At 38.1% G+C, this 22,833-nt stretch overlaps 2 protein-coding genes across 2 annotated transcripts in view; both read left to right on the top strand.

Moving 5' to 3' along the window:
- Positions 1-9,349, top strand: part of LOC148833661 (uncharacterized) — a 40,083-nt gene extending 30,734 nt beyond the window's left edge. Inside the window, exons 27-30 of the mRNA XM_088915530.1 lie at positions 1,536-1,562; positions 2,561-2,596; positions 6,470-6,496; positions 7,455-9,349. Coding sequence (XP_088771656.1) covers positions 1,536-1,562; positions 2,561-2,596; positions 6,470-6,496; positions 7,455-8,002 — 638 coding nt within the window. The 3' untranslated portion in view covers positions 8,003-9,349. The remainder of the gene's footprint in view (positions 1-1,535; positions 1,563-2,560; positions 2,597-6,469; positions 6,497-7,454) is intronic.
- A 2,734-nt stretch (positions 9,350-12,083) lies between these two features.
- On the top strand, positions 12,084-22,014 carry LOC148833660 (E3 ubiquitin-protein ligase TRIM39-like). The gene is made up of 8 exons (XM_088915281.1): positions 12,084-12,185; positions 13,028-13,057; positions 13,584-13,620; positions 15,849-15,968; positions 17,526-17,582; positions 18,388-18,444; positions 19,475-19,501; positions 21,497-22,014. The coding sequence occupies exons 2-8, from the start codon at positions 13,055-13,057 to the stop codon at positions 22,012-22,014; spliced, it is 819 nt and encodes a 272-aa protein (XP_088771407.1). The 5' UTR covers positions 12,084-12,185; positions 13,028-13,054.
- The last annotated feature ends 819 nt before the right edge of the window (positions 22,015-22,833 follow it).

Genomic DNA, 22,833 nt, shown 5'->3' with positions numbered 1-22,833 from the left:
ACAGCACACAAGTTTCTCTGTTTACAAGTTTACAGACAAGGCATTTCAGAGACCTACTGTATGTCTGTCACGAATGATCAGCAGACCAATCGAGAGGATGAACCCAGTGCGGTACCTCAGTGGTCAGGAGACAAAGGGAAAAGACCCAGAAGCTTCCAATGCAAGAGAGGGCTAGGCGAGAAACATGGTCAGGGGGGGGTCCGTAGTTCTTATCCAAAAGCGCGTAGAAGATTTGGAAAGGACGGCAAGGTAGGAGCTCTGAAGGGGCGACCAATACCAAACGAAGAACAGAGGGTTTTAGAGGGTTTAAATATTGTGAGAGGAGGAAGGTGCGCTGACAGGTGGTGTCGTGGTTGGTTGATTGATAGGGAACAGGGATTGACAGTCGTTTGGAAGAAGTGCTCAGGGCTGGAGTGTAATTAGCATGAGAGCGCTTCCGTGTGGGAATCTGGTTGGATGAGGGCGTGACAATGTCTAGACTACCCAGAAAACCCCTAAACTGCTACCAAGTACTTGACTTTTCAATAATGCCTACAGAGGCCAAAGAAGAGAGAATTTGTGTAATAAACTAAATAGAATATGACCTGCAGTTAAACCATTATCTCTGCCAACTCAGATGTCACAAAATAAATGGGAACATATCCTAAAAAGGTCATTATTCTAAAATGCACTCAGAGAGATTCTTCACTTTAGGAAATCAAAATTCCCCCAAAACTACAGAATAGCAGGCTCACTTAGCAAGGTTAAACAAATAGTTTCATTCAGGTCTTTCCTCAGAAAGGTTTTTTTCTCAGAAAAGAACCTCTCACCTGGCACATGCTTTATGTTCTGTCTCCTCTCTTTCTCTGTCTATTCTTTTTCTCTGTTCTCTCTTGATCTGATCTCATCGGTTGTCCTTTTAAAGTCCACACGGAATTTGACAGGAAGCCAGTGCAAGGACTCCAGGATAGGAGTAATGTGAACACTTGCACTGGACCTGGTCAGGATTCTGGCTGCTGAATTTTGGACATACCTCAGTTTGTTCAATGTAGATTTAGATACCCCAGAGAGTAGAGCATTAGAGTAGTGAATTCGGGAAAACACAGATATGTTTGTTTATACATTATACCTACATTTCTGGAAATTTGAGAACTTTATATTTCTTTCTCAGAGGGCTTCAGATAAAAAGCTTTTATTTGGTTTAATGTATAGTTTATGTGCAGTAATACCTATAGCCACATACATGCACACATGCAGAGAATGATGTTTGTTCCTTACAGGTATATACTGTATGTTTCGTGTCTCACAACTTATATTCCATCATGAACTGACTAATAAGGACTAATGTAGGAACACTATTCTTTAAAATCATCTATCCTGAGAACAGTTCCTTGCCTAATCATTCATTTTGAAATGTCCAGTGTTATTGTAATCAAATTATTATGCTTATTAGAATCTGATTGATTCTGGCTAATCTAAATGATTCAAATGAAAACGTTAATATTGTTAATAAACAATAGAACATATTAACTAACTCATGAGTTTATATTTTCCAGGTTTCCATCAGATACAACGTTTTGAAGGTAATTTCTCTCTCTTTTTTTAAACTGAGATGTCACATTCAAATCCAGATGTTGTTTGGACATTAATTTCCAGTATAATTTAATATATAAGTGATATAAAACAAGGTTTATCAGGTGGAGTGAAATAGTTTCCACCAAAGTAGGCTCTTCTGTCTCAGTACTGTAGATGGGCTAGAGAATTTCAGTTTTTTCTTAGTTTGGAACAGATAGTATGAGGAGACTTGAGCCAAATAGTTTTCATTATTTGGATCAAGTCTCCTCACACTCTAAGAAAAACTGAAATTCTCTAGCCCATCTACAGTTCAAATAATGATCCAAATAGTTTTACCTCTCACATACACACAAAACGCTCTCACATTCACTAGTTCTACCTCTCACATTCACACAAAATGCAAATTTTGGCCCAATGTAGGCAGTCCGTCTAAACGGCACAATGTGATTGGCTGAGAATTTATCAACACGCTTTCTCATTTTCTACTGCTCTACAAGATGGAGGAAAGAAAGCAACCTCAACCGCATCAAGCACTGTGCCAAGCCGTAGCTTTAAGTAATAAAACCTTAGAGGTAAAACTAGTGAATGTGAGAGCCTTTTGTGTGTGTGTGAGAGGTAAAATGGAGAGTGTGAGAGCAATTTGTGTGTGTACGAAAGGTAAAGTTTGAATAATGGCCTAAACGGCACCTCATATATATACGCTTGAGGAAACATGACAAACTTCCAGATGAATGTGTATATGTTTCTTCTACATATATACATCTGGTGCCTCACAACTTATATGCCATCATGAATGGCCTAGGAATACCATTCCTTAAAATCACATAACCCGAGAAGAGATCATTCATTTTGAAATGGACAGTATCATAGTAGACAATTGATCGTATCTCACTAGTATCTCATTCCATCACTGATTCTAGCTAATTGAAATGATACGAATGATGACATAATGTTAATAATAAACAATAGAATATATTAACTAACAAGATGACTTTATATTTTCCAGGTTTTCCAGGTTTGTTTCAGATAAAACATTTGGAAGGTAATGTCTCTTTTGTAATAGTTTTTTTTTTCATTTTATAAACTGAAATGTTCAGCTCAGATTCATTGTCGTTTGTGCATTCTGTTGTGAAAAAGCACTCAACATGCATTTAATTAAATTTTCCATATTAATTAATATATAATTGATATAAAGCTAGGGTTCATCAGGTGCGGTGAAACAGTTTCCAGCAGAGTAGGGGCTGCTGTCCTAGTACTGTAGCTGGGCTGATCCAGGATGCTGAGAGAATGTCATTTTTTTTTCTTCCAATTTGTAACAGAACACACGTATGAGGAGACTTGATCCAAATAACAAAAATTCTGAAAGGTCAATCCAGCAGACCCCTTCAAAACCAGCAGTGAAAACAAGATTATATTGTTTGAAATTAAGTGCTTTTAATGCGGACAACAGAAAATGTTGTGTTACACAGAGATTTTGGGAGTCTGGTAACAGATTCCCTGTCATATTGTTTTAAATCACCTTGGCATGCTTGATGAAGTGGGTGGATGGGATCCTAAGATTACTTAGCTAATAGTAACTAAAGCTGGCATCACACTACAGGACTCGACATGACTTCTAGTCAGAGAGCACGTCAAATTTAACGACTGCAGTTGCTGAATCTCGCTGCCTTTTCTGTCCTAGAGGGCGTCAAATTATACGACTAGGAATCGCAGGGGGTGACTAATTACACGATTCCCTCACGACTTTTCATCACGGGTCCAAATCTCGTATTGCACCGTGAAAGTACCGCGAGGCCGCCTCATTTTGGCAGCCAACCAACACGGAGACCAAGCACGTAAACATCTTGAAAAATGTAACACAGGCATTGTTTTCCACAAATAATCTTCAAAAATACAATTCTTCTTTATAAATATAGAAGAAATTTACAAAAATACAAGTTCAAAAGATAAAACACCTTTAAAACAAATATTGTAAACAAATTAGTATTGCGCTATAACGCGTAATATTATTACACATCTGGCTCACTGCCCAATCCTACGACTTACGACTCTCTACGAGAAAATGAGACCAGTTTGATTTTGTTGTAGCGGGTCGCAAAGAGTCGTAGGGGCTGTTAAGAGTCTCTGGGGGTGTCACACTACACAACTGAAGGTAACGGGCGCGCGCTGCGACACTCTACAACTCGCTGTGATTTTGTTACGATTAAATATATATGGCTACGACTGAAAATCCTAGGAAAATTTACGTAGTGTGATGCTGGCATAAAGGAAAATGAGTGTAACCTGGTTGGCTGAGACGAGTGATTTATTTCTCGACAGCCTTATGAGACCACTGGTTGAAGGGCTTCCTTCATACAGTATATTAAGGACACTGACCGTGCTCTCCAACTCTTTAACAATTTCCATTTTCAGGGCACAGAATGTTTAATTTGTTTTTTATCACTTTTGGACATCTCATCCTTATACAGTACATCATATTTCTCCACAATGATGGTCTTATAGCCCTCAAGCACACCCTGGACAAATGCACAGTGCTTGATCCACCTACCCAGACTCTTATATGTCTTTCAGAATTGGTCCTCCACTGTCATAGCTGTCAGGATCAAAGATGTCTCCAAACCCTTAGTTCCCCATTTCATTTCTAACAGCCACAATCTTGCTGATCTCTTCATCTGCATTTTCAGAGATTGATATCAAAACTCCTTTTACAGAAAGACATTTGAAACCAAAATTATCCTGAAACTAGGATCACACCTTCCCTCTTCTCTCAACGACAGACTCGTTTCCTTCTAATCCTCTCTATTCATTTGGTTCATCTCCTTGAACTTTCCACTACTTCTATACTCCAAACACTTCATGTTCTCAGACTGAGCCCTGGATAATTGACTTTAAATTCAAGCCTTGTAACCAAGTAAAACATGAATACTATCATGAGAAGGCAGAGATGAAAGAGCGATTTCTCTAGCATATGCACTAAAACAGACAAGCTCATTCTAAAGGTGAGGTAAGGTAAACTGTCAATGGGGAGAGAGTTTGAGAGAGTTTTACTCTAGTCCGGGGGTTGGCAAACTGTGGCACACGTGCTAAGTGGAACCCGCTGAGACTTAGCGTAGGGTACAAAAAGCACCCCAAAAATTGGGATTTGTGGGGATTGATCTGCTACATACTTGATCCTAAAGAGGACTACTTAAATCCCAGCAGAGTGGAAATGTTGATGCGCCTGAGGCGTGACAGCAAATTAAGAGATGAGAATCACGTCACGGTCGCTGCATGTCCTTACATAAACCGGACGGACAAGAGCCAGACTGGTACAGTAGTTTCCAGTCCTGTTTGATCTAGCGTCTTCCCCGTGACATAAACTGGTAGTCTCTGACTAAGTGGTATTCTGTAACTGCACTAAAAAAACCTTGTGCGTGAGTGAGATATGTATGACTAAAATGCTTTAAGTTGAACATTTGGTATTGTTGCAAGTCAACCCTTTTCAAAAAATGTCAGCCAAAGAAAGCTCGACTGTTTCAAAAATTCATGGAAAGAATGGTTTATGCCACAAGGAAAAAGCATTACCTGCACATTATGTTGCAAAACTATTGTGGCACACACATTTAATGTTTTGAGACATTTTAACACAAATTATCATTGTTACATATGGATACTGCTGACAGAGCCAAATATATAAAGAAATATGTTGAGTCATATGCCAAACCTAAAGACAGTCTATTGAAGTTTTACGAAAAGGCTCAAAATTTCTAATAAGGCAACAGTGGAACTATATATTTCACATAATATTGCACATTTTTTAAATGAACATCTTTTCATAATGCACCGAAGATGTGTTTGAGGGCTTTGCCAACAAAAGTGATATTTTGGCTAAAATTAGAGACGTACCTCTCTCGGATAGAAGTATTCAGCGGTGTATATGCAACATTGTTGGCATTGTACTGTACATAGGCAGTTAAAAGATTAAAACTGGTTGTTAATTACAGGTGTGTTTGTGATCTACTTTGTCAATTAAATACATTTTTATAATACATTTCTAGTATATTTTTGTAAAATGATTAACCGTTGAAACCACCTGATAGTACGTGGCACATGTTAAATTTAACAGCAGGAAAAGTGGCACAGGATACAAAACAGGTTACTGACCCCTGAACTACACTGTAATTCACTGATGCCAAGTCCGTATTTTTCAAGCTATTTATGTAAAGGGTATTACTGTATGTATATTAAATGATGCACTTGAAGCTATATGAGGGCTTTTTGGGGTCCTAGACAAGATCTTGGAAAGGGGCCCCTCCAGATCATGATTTGCACAGACATTATTATCAGCTCCCAACACAATCTTATTTGACTATTTAGAGCAATTAAATATATAAATGATAAATTATTAAAATTATAACAAATAAATTCTTAACTAGAAAACTTGGTATTCAGCTTTGAAGAACACATGATGAATGACTTATAAATAATAACGCGAGACACACAATTTACAAGGATACAGTAGCATGTACTTGAGCACTGAAAGTAATAAATAGGAATATTAATAACATTACATAACAACAGGGCCTCTGTTACTTCAAACAAATTAGAGTTACTTATACTTATAACAAATTACAAATTACTGCATTGAAACTTCTGTGGAAAGAAATGGAAGAAATACATCTCCAATTAAGTAAGAAATAAAAACCAAAGTTTTTATTTCAAAAAAAGCTCAAAAACAAGAGTGGTGAGATCAGGAAGGCTGAGCAGCTGGGAAAGTTTTATATAACAAATATTCCATAAATCAATTCACCGAGATTTTTGGAACGCAGAGTCATCAATTACATTTTCATTCAACAGTAGTTCACCCACTACAAGTGATTCAAATGTTATAAACCCAAGAATATATTAACTAACTTGTTGATTTTATATTTTCCAGATTTCCTTCAAGTGCATATTTTTGAAGGTAACTTCTCCATTTTAATTAATTTTATTATTTTTTAATTCTATAAACTGAGATGTTCAGTTCTTATTTAAATTTCATTTGGATGTTCTGTTATGTTGAAGCACTCAGCATTGTATTTAATGTGATTTCCAGTATAAATTAATATGTAGCTGATATGAAACTAAGGTTAGGTGGGTGGAATAGTTTCCATCAGAGTGGGTTAAAATTACCTTGGCAACCTTGATGAAGAGGATAGCCGTGATCCTAAGATTCCTTATCTACTGGTAACGAGTGTACCATGGCTTACTGAGAACAGTGATATCTTTGGTTCATTTTCTTGAACATGCTGCTGCTTCAGCACTCCACATACTTCATGTTCTCAGTAAAACATGAAGACTATCATAAAAAGAAACAGACGAAGAACACATTTCTATAATGCATGAAAACCAGACAAGTTTATTCTAGAGGTGACATAAAGGAAACTGTCAACGGGAAGGAGCGTTTAAGCAAGTTTTACTCTAGTCTCTTCAAATCTGGTCAGCTGATGCAGAGCACTCAAATTCATTGAATCGAATGTGCTCCCACAGCTGACTTTAAATCCCTGTCTGACTTCAGGCTAAGCATACAGTGTGTGCTGTCTTATTCGAAGCCCACAGTTGCTCACAAGACTTAGTCTGCACCTAAGCCCCTGATCTCTTTATCAAGCCCCAGCAGGGTCTTTCTCTGGCCCAGCGCAATACACTCATTCTTTCTCTCAAGAAACAGCTCTTGTACAGCTCAGCCTCACACACAGTTTCCACACAGCTTACTGCTCACAATGTACCATCATTTATAGCTATAACTATTCTCAATAATGCTCAATTTTCAATCTTTAACCTCTTTGTTTAGAGAAACCCACTATTGCACTGGAGTGTTCTAAGAGGTGGATTGTATTTGAAGTGGAGACAGAGAAAACTTATACCCTCTCTCTACTTTATAGTGATAATGACCCTGGATGAGGACACAATGAACCCCTACCTGAGAGTGTCAGAAGATGGCAGAAAACTGTGGTGGACAGAGCAGCGCCAGAATCTCCCTGACAATCCTGAGCGGTTTGATGAATACCCCTGTGTGCTGGGCAACAGGTTACCAGCAGAGATGAGATGGGGGTGTTACTGGGAGGTGGAGGTTGGAAACAAGTCCTGGGAGCTGGGAGTGGCCCGAGACTCAGTGTGCAGGAAGGGGCAACTGAGTCTGAGCCCTGAAAATGGGTTTTGGGTCCTCAGTCTTTGGGATGGGAAGCTGACGGCCCTGACTGACCCTGAGACCCCACTGAACACAGAAGTTCCCAGAAGAGTTGGGATCTATGTGAACTATAAGGAGAAGAAAGTACACTTCTACAATGCTGATGTTGCTAAACATTCCAACAAAAGTGAAAAATACACCCTCATCCATACTTTCAAAGAGGAAATTGACAGGACTGTCCGTCCTTTCTTCTCCCCTGGGAACAGCGATCTGGACCCTCTGATCATAACTCAGGATCATTAACAGGAGTTTAACTGCCCTTGAAAAATATCCTGCTAAAGTAAATCTTAAAACTCAATGTATTACGATCTATGTACAAGTCGTGTTGACCATTTTGGATATCTTTTATTATCATCACTTTTAATTGAACTCCTTAAAAATTTACCCTTGACAAATAAGTTGCAGTTGTCCAAGAAACTTTTGGAAACTTCAAAGTGATAAGGGTCAAACTGAAACTGTGTATATACAAATTGTTTCATTTTACATGTTTTTGCAGCTGCGTTAAAATGATAAAAACTATTTTATATAAAAAACTACTATTTTGAAATTATTTGTCTGGGTGCTTGGGAGCATAGTGTGGTAATGCACAAGATGTGTTTGTTTGAGAGGTGTCAATTTTGCTATGTGCTATTATGGTCATCTAGGCCTATTTAATTCATATTTAAACATATACTGGTTTGTTCTGAAGCAAGCAGATGTATAAAACTTGACAAGTAAAAATACAGTATCAGCATCACTTTAATTTCACATATTGTAATATCTGCAACCTACCTGAGTACTTCTTGGCAAATTTGTTATTTTTTAAAATGGAATGTACTTGGAGTGGTGGTGCAGTGGTTGTGCCTCGCAGTACTGTGGCTCTGGGTTGAATTCCGGACCTGGGGTGTTGTCTGTGTGGAGTTTGCATGGTCTCTCAGTGTTCATGTAGGTTTACACCAGGTGCTCCAGTTTCCTCCCAGAGTCGAAGATGTACCAGTAGGTTAGTTGGCTTCTGTAACAAAAATGACCCCAGTGTGAGGGTCCAGGGTGTACCCTGCCTTGCGCTAAATGCCTGCCAATATCCACTGGGATAGGCACCAGCCAACATGACCCTGAATGGGAATAGTGGCTATTGAAAGTGTTGTGAAGACGCTTTGACACAGAATGCATTTTGGAATTCATTGTTGATATCATTCATTTGAAAAAGTCTGAGGATTTGCCTCCAGGATTAGTATTTCTGTTCTAAAACTGTTAATCCAAATTTGTACAAATCCATTAAGGAAAAATACTTGTATCTATCCTTAGAAGCACTAGCATGGTCGATGCTGTAGACAGGACAATTTTTTTTTCTACAATGTTTTTTTTTTTCTACAATGAATGTAGAAAAAAAAACCCACAAAATATGTAAAAATGTATTGACAGTGAAAAAAATAAGATTTTTATAATTTTTTAGTAGCTTCCTATGATGTGGATTTTTGTATATACATATACTAGGATATATGTGTGAATTGTGTGAGTGTGAACTCTGCACTGTGTAAGAAAATAATTTTGTTATCCTCTCCTACAGGAGTTGTGACCTTACTAAACAAAATAGAAATAAAAGCAGAGTCACTCCCACAGTGACTATAGTTGCTTGTTACAGTCTCATTTCTGAATTTAATACTACATCTCTGCATTTAAGTAGGTAACAGTTCCAGTTAAAACTGATAGTAGTATTGACCTCAAGATTAGGGATAGAGAATCAGTAGCAGAGGACATAAGAAAATGATTAGTGACTTTAACACTAACCTGTTAAAGGGCACTTTAATAATAATAATAATTGCTTACACATATATAGCGCTTTTCTGGACACTCCACTCAAAGCGCTTTACAGGTAATGGCGATCCCCTCCACCACCACCAGTGTGCAGCCCCACCTGGATGATGCTCCAGTACTCTCCCCACACACCAGCTCTCAGTGGGGAGGAGAGTAGAGTGATGAAGCCAGTTCAGAGATGGGGATTATTAGGAGGCCATGATTGGTAAGGGCCAATGGGAAATTTTGCTGTGTAATTGTCTGAAACCAGACTTGTAGGGTTAAAAAGTGTTGTTTGCAATACGATGGAATAAACCCATTACCTGTTTCTTTGCATTGCTAACACATATTTGTGTCCCTGGGATGTTTTAGGCAGAGAACCTAGTATAGCCATTGCAATGTGAGTAAAGGGTTCCTCAGTGATGGGTAGGGCTGCAGTGGTGCGCAGTGCCGTGCTTTGGAGAACTAAGCTGACAGTCTGGACAGTTGATATGGTAACACCTGACATCGGCATATATCCCCAGGCAGACAAATCTTTTTAAAACCCTTTTATGGGTGTAATCTATCCCTGGGTGTCCACCAAGTGGTCCACCCAGTTGAAATGTGAGTTGCCGATATTTTTGATGGCCTGATTTGGGCCGTAAGGCCGGCAAAGATAATTTTTTATGATCATTGAATTTGCTAATTGAGAGCATCCCTCGATGGGTTGTCCATTCAACTTGACTTGTTCCCATGCGTGTATCAAGATAGGATCCATGACTAACCCTAACCCAGGTGTCAAGGGGGTTGGTATGGGCAGAGACCATCTTCGGAGCGAGAGAGCAATGCAGAGAAAGAGAAGGAGTGGAAAAAGGTCACAGCTATGAAATATTGAGACGTACTGGTTAAAGCCTCTTTGTAAGAACATGCAGTTGCTCGCTAATGTTCACCTTTTAAGGCTACATCCGCAACTGTTCTGATTAGGGTACGATATTGGTGACACATTTAATTTTCCTGTTCACACAAACGCACAGAAGATACTGCTATTAAAAGCAAAATCACCCGGGCCAACAGAGAAACAAAGCTGCAGACTTGTTATCCTGGCACCCGCTTGAACTCGCAGACGGGGCCACTGGAGGTCAAAGTCACCGTGCATGGTCATGTGATCACCTGAAAACCAAGGCGCTATATCTCGGGAACAAAAGCAGCTGGGAAGTTACTTTCACAAACCGGCACAAACGAAGCACTAACGAATAAAACCGGTCCGGTTCCCCTACGACGTTGTTGGGGGGCTGAGTGACGTCACGACCCCCCAAAACAAGGCGTTATATCTCGGAAAGGAAAGCAGCACAAACGCTACTTTCAACAGTACAAACCGGCACAAATGTAGCACTAACGAATGAGGGGGGTTTCATCGTTTGTGCTGTCTGTAGGGGGGCCAACTTCACAGAGCCCTGATCTAGTCCCACTTTTACTTCTGTATTCGCATTGCAGATTTAGGATTTATTAGGATTTTTCATCATACACAATTCTCTTTGTCAATGTCAGTTTAGTTTGCTATACACTACGTTTGTTCAGTCATTCTTATCCAAAGGTGAAACTACACATATTTCTATTTTACTCACCCTTACTGCTGAAGTATTTTTTTACTTTATTTAGTAAAAGTTGTGAGAAGCCCAATCCCCTCCGGCCATTGTTTCTGCCTCGAAAAATAAAAATAATGGAAAGATGTAGGGCACCAGTCAGAAGGAAATTCAAAGAGTGGACATCGTATCGCTTTAAAGATAAAAAAATGATAAATGTCGTTAAATGTTTGATACCGTGTTGTACACAGCAATTTTTCTCTCAGTACACACAAGGTGTACTTAGTGAATTCTTTCAAACACAACAGTGATTTACATGATTGTGTTTTAACCGGCCATGCATGTGACAAATGGCTCTGATTCATGGTTTTGTGGTCCGGGTTTTTATTTTATAGTGACAAAAGATGTGCACTACATCAGCTAAGAATTGTATATGTTTAGAAAGGAACATTTTTCTGCAAAGCTTTAAGAAGATTTGCTGCCCATATTTGTTACTCTGAGCAAGCGCTAGTAAATTAGCAGTCATAGTGTAAATATGCTGAACGTTGGATATTTTTTTCCAAAATGAATCAGCAGAAACTTTCACTTTCGGTGTTGAAAGCAGCTTTAATGGAAATAATCTTAATGTACTTCAGAAACTCAATTGATTGTGGGCGCAGTCCTAACGGATAGATATAAAATCCAATTCAAATTTCATTGACATAACTGATGAATTGCAGTGTTGCCAAAGAAGAAAGTCACTGAAAATTAAGATATCGCCAGGCTCACGGCCTATCTGTAATGAAGGAAGGGTTAAAAACAAGGTTAAGAGTATAAAATGCAGCCAATCGGCAGTTCGTTCAGCTTGTAATACTTGCCTCTTATTGGGTAAGCTGTTACCTCCTTGACTTTCACAAAACGTGTATCACAAAGTACGCACAACTGGGACTACTGTACCTGCCCTGTTGTTGGAGCTTCTTTTAATCAGAAGAGTTGCAGAATCTGAAGGACTGCCCGAAAGTTGTGGGTCCAGCTTGGTGAAACGCAATACCTTTAAAACAGTTGTCGCTACACGGCATTGCAAAGCTGCTTTGTGCTGCTGCGCTACTACTGTAAGTAAAAGGTGATGTAGTTTCTCCATTGCCAATATCTCCTATTTCGTTCTCCATTGCCTGAAAACGAGACTCAGCGTCTCCTAGGCAGCAACAGTTTTATTGCAGATGTAGAAAAGGGAATGCTATGAAAGACCGTTTCTGCCAGGGAGTAAAAAAAAACGCGCTATGGTATCTCAGAATTCCGACTTTATATCTCAGAATTGCGACTTAAAAACTCAGAATTACGAGTTTATATCTCACATTTGCGACTTCGAAATAGCCCACATTTCATTGCCTGTCCTTTTGTTATTGCGACGGATTCTTGTTCTAGGGCTTGTGCCCTCGCCGCTCCCACCCTACTTCGTGCCTCACTGCATTGGCTCGAACCCAGGTCTTGCCAGCTGAGCTAAGAACACTTAATTCTGAGTTTTTAAGTCGCAATTCTCAGATACTTAGTTGGAATTGTGAGATACCATAGCGCGTTTTTTATACTCCCTGGCGGATCCCGCCTTCCATAGAATGCAGTACTGAGTCCGTATTCTTAAAACCTGTATATCGCGTTAATGACACCAACGTTATTCGAATAGTAAAACAAGAAATGTCATTTATGTCTTAATTGTATCTTGCAAATGTTAATTAACAACAGTTAGTTTTCTCAAAAGAAGGAAAACAATAGAAATTCGTCTAGATAGAAAAACGTTCATTCATATAGGTGTTCATCTTTAATTCAGATCGGTACTGTAGCTTATTCTCAAAATTTTGTTACATATAAATCCGCATTGTTTGTAATTAGTAGATTGTTGCAATATACTGGCATTTAGAAAGGACTTGTTTTAATTTAATTATTTTCTTCTTGTCAGATCTAGAAGCTGTGTATCGCCTACACGATGGTGAGTAAACACAAGTCGCACAGTCCTAAATCTGAATAATATCAAACACCAACATGGCAGTATTTTGGCTAAAACAATGTTTTACTTGATATTATTTTAGTACATTCAGATTTTTTTTATTTTCAAAATAAACTATATTAACATTTAATTCTTCTGGCAGTAATTTACAGATTATAATTATCTGATCTATTGTGTGTCATTTTCTCTACTGTTTACACAGTTGTGAATATAGGCAGGTGAAAGTATATTTCACATGTTTTTTACACCGTCTAAATGGTGTTTCCATTAAATGTTACTGCACGATGCTCAGTCAGTGTCTGTTATCCCAATTAAATACATTCAGACATTCTAATATGATCACAAAAATGACATTTAATGCAGTTCATGTCACTGAAGTGTTTTTGGTAAATATCAAGTCAGAAAGTGGCAGTCCTACACCCGAAGAAGGTCCCACAGCCTAATAATATAACATCATCCTGTTAGAAATGAGTAGAAATATTGAACTCGCATTATCTCATTCGTACAGGAAATTTCTAAAATTACTGCAGCAGATATTGAAAATGGTAAGTTTTCTATTTTGTAAATACATTTACAATGTGACCAGGCTAAAATGCTCTAAATGATGTATCTGCATTGAATTTGTTAATATTGTTTGGGAATGTTATTTGAGATCTGTACTTTCATTAATAAACTAATTAAATCATCAGCATGTTATATAGCCCTCTGTGATTTGTGCATGTGTATCTATCCGTTATGTGTTATTATCCACTATTTCGATATTTATTTGCTTACAAGCACCATAAAATTATTTGATTTGGGGTTAATCTTGAGAAAACCCAGGCATATAAACTGTCTTCACACTGTATAATTACATAAAGAACATTAATATTAAATTAAGTGTTTTCTGTGTGTATTACATTGGGAGAGTTGCTGAAGTACCTTCTGTGCAGTTGTGTTTAATTATTTATCCGATGATAATTTTTCATATGCACATACAGTGCCTTGCAAAAGTATTTTTGCCCCCCCTCCAATGATGATTGATTATTTTGAATTAAAAAGAATGCATATAATTTCGAAGGACTGGGTCAAATATCTGCTCAATGTAGACACATACTGTATGTGTCCTTTGCTGTTGCAGTTTGCTGTGTACATGTAGATACTGTTGACACAAACACTCTATGCTCACAGTATATATTGGAAAGGCAGGTGATGAGTGCTTTTAGTGGTAACAGGAGCAGTTATGAGAAGAAGAACTTGCCTCTTAAGCAAAAAAATAGTTGAAGCAATAGCAGTTGCAGTGCCTCTTGGTATATATAGAGGGTGAATATTTTTGCAAGACACATTATGTCCTGGATAGCTATTGGAAAATGTGCAACTTTTTAGAAGTCTTTACATTAAAATTAATTGCTTTATGAAATTGTTTTAAAAAGAACAATGGAATGGAGGAAATATCAAACTCCTCTAATAATGTTTGAGAAATGATGTTAAAAAGGGACCACATTAATGATTTTGTCCAGTTTTAAGCAATATTTTGAAATTGAAAAAAAAGCCCTTTTAGATGTTTAACCGCTTTAGCCAATTAAACAAATCTGACTGTTTTTTTCATTAAAATTGTAGCAGGACCTACTCATCCACTATGTTCTACAGGCCCTCTTGTTCTACAGTTTTGATTTGTGATTAATTAATTAATCAGGTCAAAATGATCAATTTGAAATGTAGTTCAGGTGGGTAGCTGCGTCAGCATGCGTAGGCTGCAAAGGAACAAGTAATAGGTTTATTCCATGCTGAAAAAAAGAAGAAAGAGAACACAACGTTTCGGCCGTGGAGCCTTCTTCAGGTGTGAGAGAGACAGGGCAGTAGGCAAAGGTAAAGTAGCGGGAGAACAAAGGTTGGGAGGGAGGAGGAGTGAGAGGCGGGAGCAGGGGACAGAAAGAGAGGCCAATCAAGAGGTGTGAAGTCAGAATGGGTGCAGAGAGGTGTGAAATGAAACTTCCAATGAATGGAGAAAATTTAAAAGAACAGTAGTCTGTCGTTAAGGGAAGGGAGAAGGTGTGATCCTAGCTGCAGAATAATTTTAGTTTCGGTGGTCTTTCTGATGTATGAGAGTGTGTAAATTTGAAACTGCAGCTGCTGAAAAGTTGAATAACCAGTACAATCTACATGTATAAGATACACTATATTCATGGGGACAATGGAAGTTAAAAATGTATTTCAATTTTTAAAAATATTTCTCTGATTACAAAATTCATACTAATAACTTGTGTGATATTCATTACTATAAGCACAATTCTTTTTGTTGTTTTCTGAGGGGTGCAGATTTTCAAAAAATATAATGAAAAACAGACACTTTTTAAATGTATTATTTGATCCATAACTTCTACCCAAACTATTTAATATTATGTCAGCATCACACCCACGCCTGTGGCAGCTTGTAGCCCATGGTCATGGGAGACTTCAGCATTCCCACAAGCAAGGGTATTTCTTCCAGCTCAACCACTCATGCCCACTATTTTCTTTCCACCTTCTATCATTAGTATCTTGTTATCTTTTAAGCTACTATGCTTTGCAGCTTTACAGTTTTTTATCTTGACATAGTACTGAAAAAATGTTTGCATCCTTAATGAATTTATGCTAATCTCCATCATAACAGAAAAGCTGTGCTGCTTTTTGGTCAAGGAGTGCAAAACACACGAAAACTAACATTGTAAATACAACACAACACATACTGCAATTGATGTCTGTATTTAGACGAAAGGAATGCAATTTTTATTTTGTTTCTTATCTTACACAGTTGCCATCATAGGTGGTGTTCAAAAGTGGCATTGGCCGGGGCCTGCAGCAATTCAGCTTGGACTGGGTGTAATAATAAGAGGGGGCTTGGTTTACTGGTGTATGAGAAGAAAACTACAAGGTAAGTCAGAAACCTCTAATTCTAATAATTTCCTTAAGATTGGTAATTAGCCACAAATAGTCTGTTAACAATGTAACAAAAACAGCTGCTTGTCTCTGTGAGACAAGTTTGTCTGTGCAGTCTTTCTGGAGGTTTGCTACTGTCCAATACAAATTTATAGGGGAGTAGTGGTAGTTTCTTTCTGGCCTGTTATCGCATTTGTTTCCACAGTCCATATCTAACGTCTCTACCTCTCTCCCAGATACCGTTCACACCAGGACTGGACACCTGGCTTCCCTTAACCTTAGGAAATGTACTATTAAGGCGAAGAGAACCTGCTTGATGTTACTAAATGTACTCTCCTCCAAGAGTAGTGATGTTCTTGCTTCCGGTCCTCTGGGAACTGTCAGCTACCACTGAGACTAGGAGTTAAGGCAACTAACAGCTAACAAGCCCAGGAAGACTCTTTAGCTTCCTCCTTTGCTCTACCAAAAGGTTAACCAAGATAAGACCTCTGAACTCTTAGCTCACAAGTTCCTGGGCTCAGTGATTTATGAGTTAAGTCTCACCATCCCTCAGCGAACTAAGCTGTCTCCTGCTCTATTACTTAACTGTTCTTCAATCCTAGTTTCCATAACCTCCTCTGAGGTTCTTTAGACGTAACTTAGTCCCTTCTGGACACCAGTCCGCCAAGTGCTAAAGAAACAGGGCAATAACTCTCAAGCACTTGCTGAGAAACCAGTACTGTAGCTATAAGTACAATAATAACAGTTATCTGCCTAGGAACCAGGACAGTTAGTTCCTTTGTAGCACTGTCATACTTGGATGTAAATAGTTGGTGTGTGATTTTTAATAGCTTGATTGGTGGGAGTTTGACTGTGGTAGTCACATTATTCAATAAAATGGTGTGTTGGTCCTTACAGGTACATGATAAAATGTCCTTTACTTTATAAAATGTACTGTATATACTATCTATGTATTGACTTGTACTGGGTAGGCAGCTTAGTTTTCCTACTGTATGCTTGTAGTAAATTATAATACCATTACCCATCAAAGATGGATTAGCCTTAATACAAACAAATAGGAAGGTGACAGATAAGAGATGTAAGGCTGGTTAATAAAGACCCTCACAGCACAGTGTTCTGATAGTGAATTGTAAGAGGTATTTCTCTAAACCAGGTAATGTACCTCAGAGCTCTGTCTGGAAGATACATAAAGGAAATATGTCTTTAAAATAACTATATATAGTATTTATCATTTATATTAATCTAATGAAAATTCATAAATACAAATTTCTCAAACAAACATAACAATAATAGTTTTCATTTCACTGTCCAAATGCTTTATCTTTGGACAGCACTGCAAATTCATGAATTCATCTCTTCTAATATAAAATAGTACCTGCTGTTCATACTGCTTAACTCATAAAGGAACAGGTAAAGGTTTATTCCATGCGGAAAAGAGAAGAAAAGAAACAATGTTTTGGCTGTGGAGCCTTCTTCAGGTGTCTGCTCAGTTTGTGTCATTCTGGGAAACTCAATATAAATCACACAACTTTGCACTTCTATTCATTTTTAGGTAACAAAGAACACAAGGACCAAACGGTGCAGACAGACCACACTGTCGAAACTGAGGGTAAGATCTGTACGTAGTCAAAATGTTCAGAGGAACAGTATTTCTGACTCCACAATAAAACGTGCCTGATGACACAGAGTCACTCCTGTGCAAAAACGTTTGCTGCCGGAGCTCTATCAGTCAGTTAAATAATTATATGTAGTTCTAACTCGGGTGTCGCAGTGGTGAGCATGGCTGTTTCAGACCACTGGGCCTTGAGTTCAGTTCCTGACCTGGGTTACTATCTGCGTGGAGTTTGTATGTTTCCCCATTGCAGTGTGAGTTATCTCTGGGTACTTAGGTTTCCTATCACAGTCCAAAGATGTGCTGATGGGTTAATTGGCTTCTGGGAAAATTGAGTGTGCCTGTGTGTGCCCTGAGATGGACTGGCATTCAATCCAGGGTGTACCCTTCCTTGCACCTGTTGCTTGCTGGGATAGGCTCTGGCTCCTCTGTGACTCTGAACTGGATCGATGGACTGTACTTTATGTTAATAATAATACACTTTACCTGACTATACCTAATAATATTAGAAAGATTATGATATTAGAGGAGGCCATCTAGCTCATTTGGTAATTGCTAGTTTATTGATGCGATGATCTCATCTATTTCTTGAAGGAAGTCAAAGTATCATCTTAAACATTATGGCTGGGTAGCTTGATCCAAACTCCCACAACACTTTGGGTAAAAACGTACCTGCTTTAATAAGTTTCAAATGCACTTCCACATACAATAATTTCCATTTGTTTCCACTCGTTTGTGTTTCACTCTTCATTTTGAAACTTTACCTCCAGCAAATCCACTTTGCGCTTGTATTCCTTTTTAGGTAACAAAGAACACAAGGACCAAACAGTGCAGAAAGACCACACTGTCGAAACTGAGGGTAAGATCTGTACGTAGTCAAAATGTTCAGAGGAACAGTATTTCTGACTCCACAGTGAAACAAAATCCTGATGACTAATAATAAAAAAGGGTACAGAAAGACTGATGTTTGTAGGGTACTGCCATGAAATAGGTGCTCATGGCAACAATGAACATTGTTAAATTAAATGTAAAAATCTTCTTTAGTCCAATGTAAAAGAGCAGTTTCAACAGCAGTCTTCCATTAAGCTCAAAAATTGAGAAAGTGGAGGAATTCTTTTCAGATGGAAGTCCTCACCATGGACTACATCTGCTACACACTTGCAGCATTTAAATTCAGATGTGTTCAGTCTTGCAGTTAAACAGTTCTTTTTTGGTTTCTGTCAAGGCCATTATACAATTAAATACATATGTGTATTTTTTATAGTTTTTAATAGTCTTATACCTGTTTTTGTTTTCATCTTCTTTAAGCTGGATTTTTAAAACTCTTCACGATTAAGATGGTAGGGATAAGATTACAACTTGTATGCAAAACATATATTTCGTTTGAAAAGGTCCTTTACTTCATAGAGAATATCAATTTATTTATACTGTAGCAACATTTTCATTAACTAATTTTATGGAAAAAAGAAAGACCATTGAATTCACAGACAAGACTTACCACAAGAAATGAACACTGGAATACTACAATAAGTGAATTTGTAATACATTGTCTTGTTTATTTTGCTTAATGTGAAATTACTATTTTACATATTTACAGATAATGTTAAATGGAAATACAAATTTAAATGACATGCACAATATACATTCTGCTATGTCCTAAATTAGTACCAGATGAGAAAAGACAAGTTTACCTCTGATAGTTGTTGAAACACCTGTTTGAACCAACATGCTGCCAATATGAATAATGAGCTTTTCATGAAGATACAGAAGGCCTTGATATACAGTATAAGTGAAAGATTAATGGTAGTTTGGTTCTATGCATATTCTGAAAAATACAAAGTCCTGTCAAAGTTTGCTTTTGTAACTTAATTATTATTTTTTTCTTCCAGATCTGTTGAAAAGATACCAAACTATAGGTAATGATTTTGGTCATTCAACATCAACAGATAATATGACATTTAGGCTTTTAATGTTTAAAGAATTCCTTTTATAATATTAATGTAGAACTATCTAGTATCTAGGTTTTAAAAGCTTCCTGGACCCTCTGGTTTGACTTGTAGCTAATTATTAATTTTCAGATAATGGCCAGCAGTATAACTTTAACTGTGTCACATGACCTTAGCGCCTTTAGTGCTTTACAGCCTGTGATAGACATTTTGAAGAATTGGTGAATGTAAATATTTGTTGATATACTGTAGATATTAAAACTGGGTGCAAAAGTTTTCTGAATACTTATTCTTACTTCTGTCTTTTACATAGTTCTACATTACTGTGCTATTACAAAATTGCACCAGGAGATCGGATTGTATTACATAAGATAAGATTAAGGACTTTTGCAAATTACTGTGCAGTAAAGTCAAAATACGTATGAGATCTTGTAATGGTCATAGGATGTCATGGAAAATTAGATTACTATTCCACAATGCCAATGGAAATGATAAATCTAAATCATTCTCCATAAATAGTCAGCAGCCACATCACCGTGTAACTTACAACTGGCAACCCACTAGAGCTCAGCAGGTGTGAGCCTGGTTAGTAACTGTATGGGAAACCTCCTAGGAAAAACTAAGGTTGCTGCTGGAAGAGGTGTTAGTGGGGCCAGTAGGGGACCTCACCCTGCAGTCTGTGTGGGTCCTAATGCCCCAGTATAGTGACAGGGACAATATACTGTAAAAGGCGCCAAGTTTCTGAGGTCTTTAAAAATCCAGGGCATTTCTTGAAAAGAGTAGGGGTGTTACCCCAGCGTCCTGGCTAAATCTCCCCCTGACTTCTACCTATCATGGCCTCCTAATAATCCTCATCTCTGAACTGGCTTCATCACTCTGTTCTCCACTCCACTGAGAGCTGGTGTGTGGGGAGAGTACTGGAGCATCATCCAGATGGATGTTGCACACTGGTGGTGGTAGTGGGATCCCCATTACCTGTAAAGCGCTTTGAGTGGAGTGTCCAGAAAAGCACTATATAAGTGTAAGGAATTATTATTATTATTATTATTATTATTAAATGAGTTTGAGTATTGTCAAATAAATAATAAATCTTTTAATGTGTTGCTAGAGTACATGAGATCAAATGTCTGACATACTTAGGAATGATATATCTGTAAGGGAATTTTGATAACTGTGACATTTCAAGGCCGTTCAGGTTCAAGTTGTATCGAAAGCCTTGGAGATCATCAGTAACAAAAACAAATAATATTGGAACAAAACTTTATCATTTAAGATTTTGATTTTACCTCTTAAAATCACTCACAAACAAACTACCTCTTTAACAGCTCAAAAATATTTTATTGAGAAATATCGACTCTTTTATTTGGCTTCCCGAGTATGACATTCCCAAAATTAATGCTAAATATGCACTAAGCCCTGATTCTATTATAATATCATACATATAACGTGGAGTGTGCTGAAAGAACAAACAGTTTTACATATGAAACATATTCTTCTATATCCTTTTTCCAAACTACTCTCTTCTATCCATATTAACTTGACTCAATCCCAAAAAAATTCCTTCTGCAAATTATCTCACTACTCTCACACTCTCACTGTTTACAGAAAACAAAAACATGAATTGTTTCTATGCAAAAGAGAAAAGGAGAAAATCAAACACCAAAGCCACTGTCAAGAAGACATCAGAGTTAGTCCATTAATGAGCACAAGCAGTCAAACCACAGGACAGATCCTGTGTGAGAGAGTGCAAGGCTGCTTCATGATGGTTTGACAGATCTCGTATAGAGAAATGCCAGATCCTCCCTTTTGGATGGAACATCAAGATCACACCTCCTCTCACTCAGGTTTGAATCGGTAACATTTAAGGCAATATCAGAAAAAAGACACAGACACAAAAGTCATAACACGTTACATTTTCACTTGTCAAATTTCAGTCATATTCTCATTTGTTTTTCTTGTGCACAGTCTATGTAACCCTGGATATGAACACAATGAACCCCTACCTGAGAGTGTCAGAAGACGGCAGAGAACTGTGGTGGACAGAGCAGCGCCAGAATCTCACTGACACCCCAGAGTGGTTTGATGAATACCCCTGTGTGCTGGGCAACAGGTTATCAGCAAGGAGGAGGCGTGGGTGTTACTGGGAGGTGGAGGTTGGAAACAAGAAGTCCTGGGAGCTGGGAGTGGCCCGAGACTCAGTGTGCAGGAAGGGACAACTGAGTCTGAGCCCTGGAGCTGGGTTTTGGGTCCTGAGTCTTTGGGATGGGAAGCTGATGGCCCTGACTGACCCAGAGACCCCTCTGGACACAAAGATTCCCTCAAGACTGGGGATCCACGTGGACTATGAGGAGAAGAAGGTCTCCTTCTACAATGCTGTGGACGGCTCCCACATCTACACTTTTGAGGACAAAATAGACAGGAACATTCAACCATTCTTCTCTCCTGGGAACTCCGATCAGACCCCCCTGGTCATTCTTCCTTAATTAGAAACTTGCAGAATAAATAATATTTTATTAAAAAATCAAATAATATCTGTATCCAAAAACTCCTTTTTATTGTGATTATGTACAGTATATCTGGAACCTGATCTGGGCGTGTAACTTTACTTTAGGTTTTCATATCAAGGGAGAGTCATATATATTCTTACCTATAATCTTGGGGAGAAAAGATTTTTTAGTAGTTTGTTCAAACAATGAAATGAGTCGATGAATGTAAAGGGTTAGCATACAGTACGTAATAGACTGGTGTTAACCTGTCTGGCCTAGGACAGCACTGGCTAAATTTCAGCTGGAAGGATGAAATTGGGGTGGAGGGAAGGGGACCCAAAAAGATGTGTGCAGAGTTGTGAACAGCTAGGTAGTATCTAGTATCTAAGAGGATGGAAATGTGAGATTAGACTCTGACCTCCTGAACTTCTATTAAATAACACAATGTTTTTATCTGAACTCTGTTATACCAGTGATATTTACTTGACCAATTTCAAGGTGTTTGGCTAAATTGGAAAAAGAAAACAAAATCATGCTCACAATCAGATACATATTTTATTGAATCAATGATGGATTGATTAAATATCTTTTTCATTTAGTGACTTGGAGCTCTGAAACCAGATTTGTGGTCCCCAGCTTTTGGAATAGGTGAAAGCCGACGACTGAATGATCATGAGACCCCACTGGAGCCAGCATTGCAGCCGAGTAGATTCTACTTGGATTTCAAAATTTCCATTTTCTCCCATCCCCGTCTAGGCCCGGCCCAAACTTTTTTTATAATAACATAACATCACTTTATTAACACTTTACAATTTC

Source organism: Atractosteus spatula, chromosome 5 (genome assembly GCF_055471065.1).
Source record: "Atractosteus spatula isolate fAtrSpa1 chromosome 5, fAtrSpa1.hap1, whole genome shotgun sequence".
In the NCBI taxonomy this organism is placed as follows: domain Eukaryota; kingdom Metazoa; phylum Chordata; class Actinopteri; order Semionotiformes; family Lepisosteidae; genus Atractosteus; species Atractosteus spatula.
This window is presented reverse-complemented; position numbering and strand designations above follow the sequence as displayed.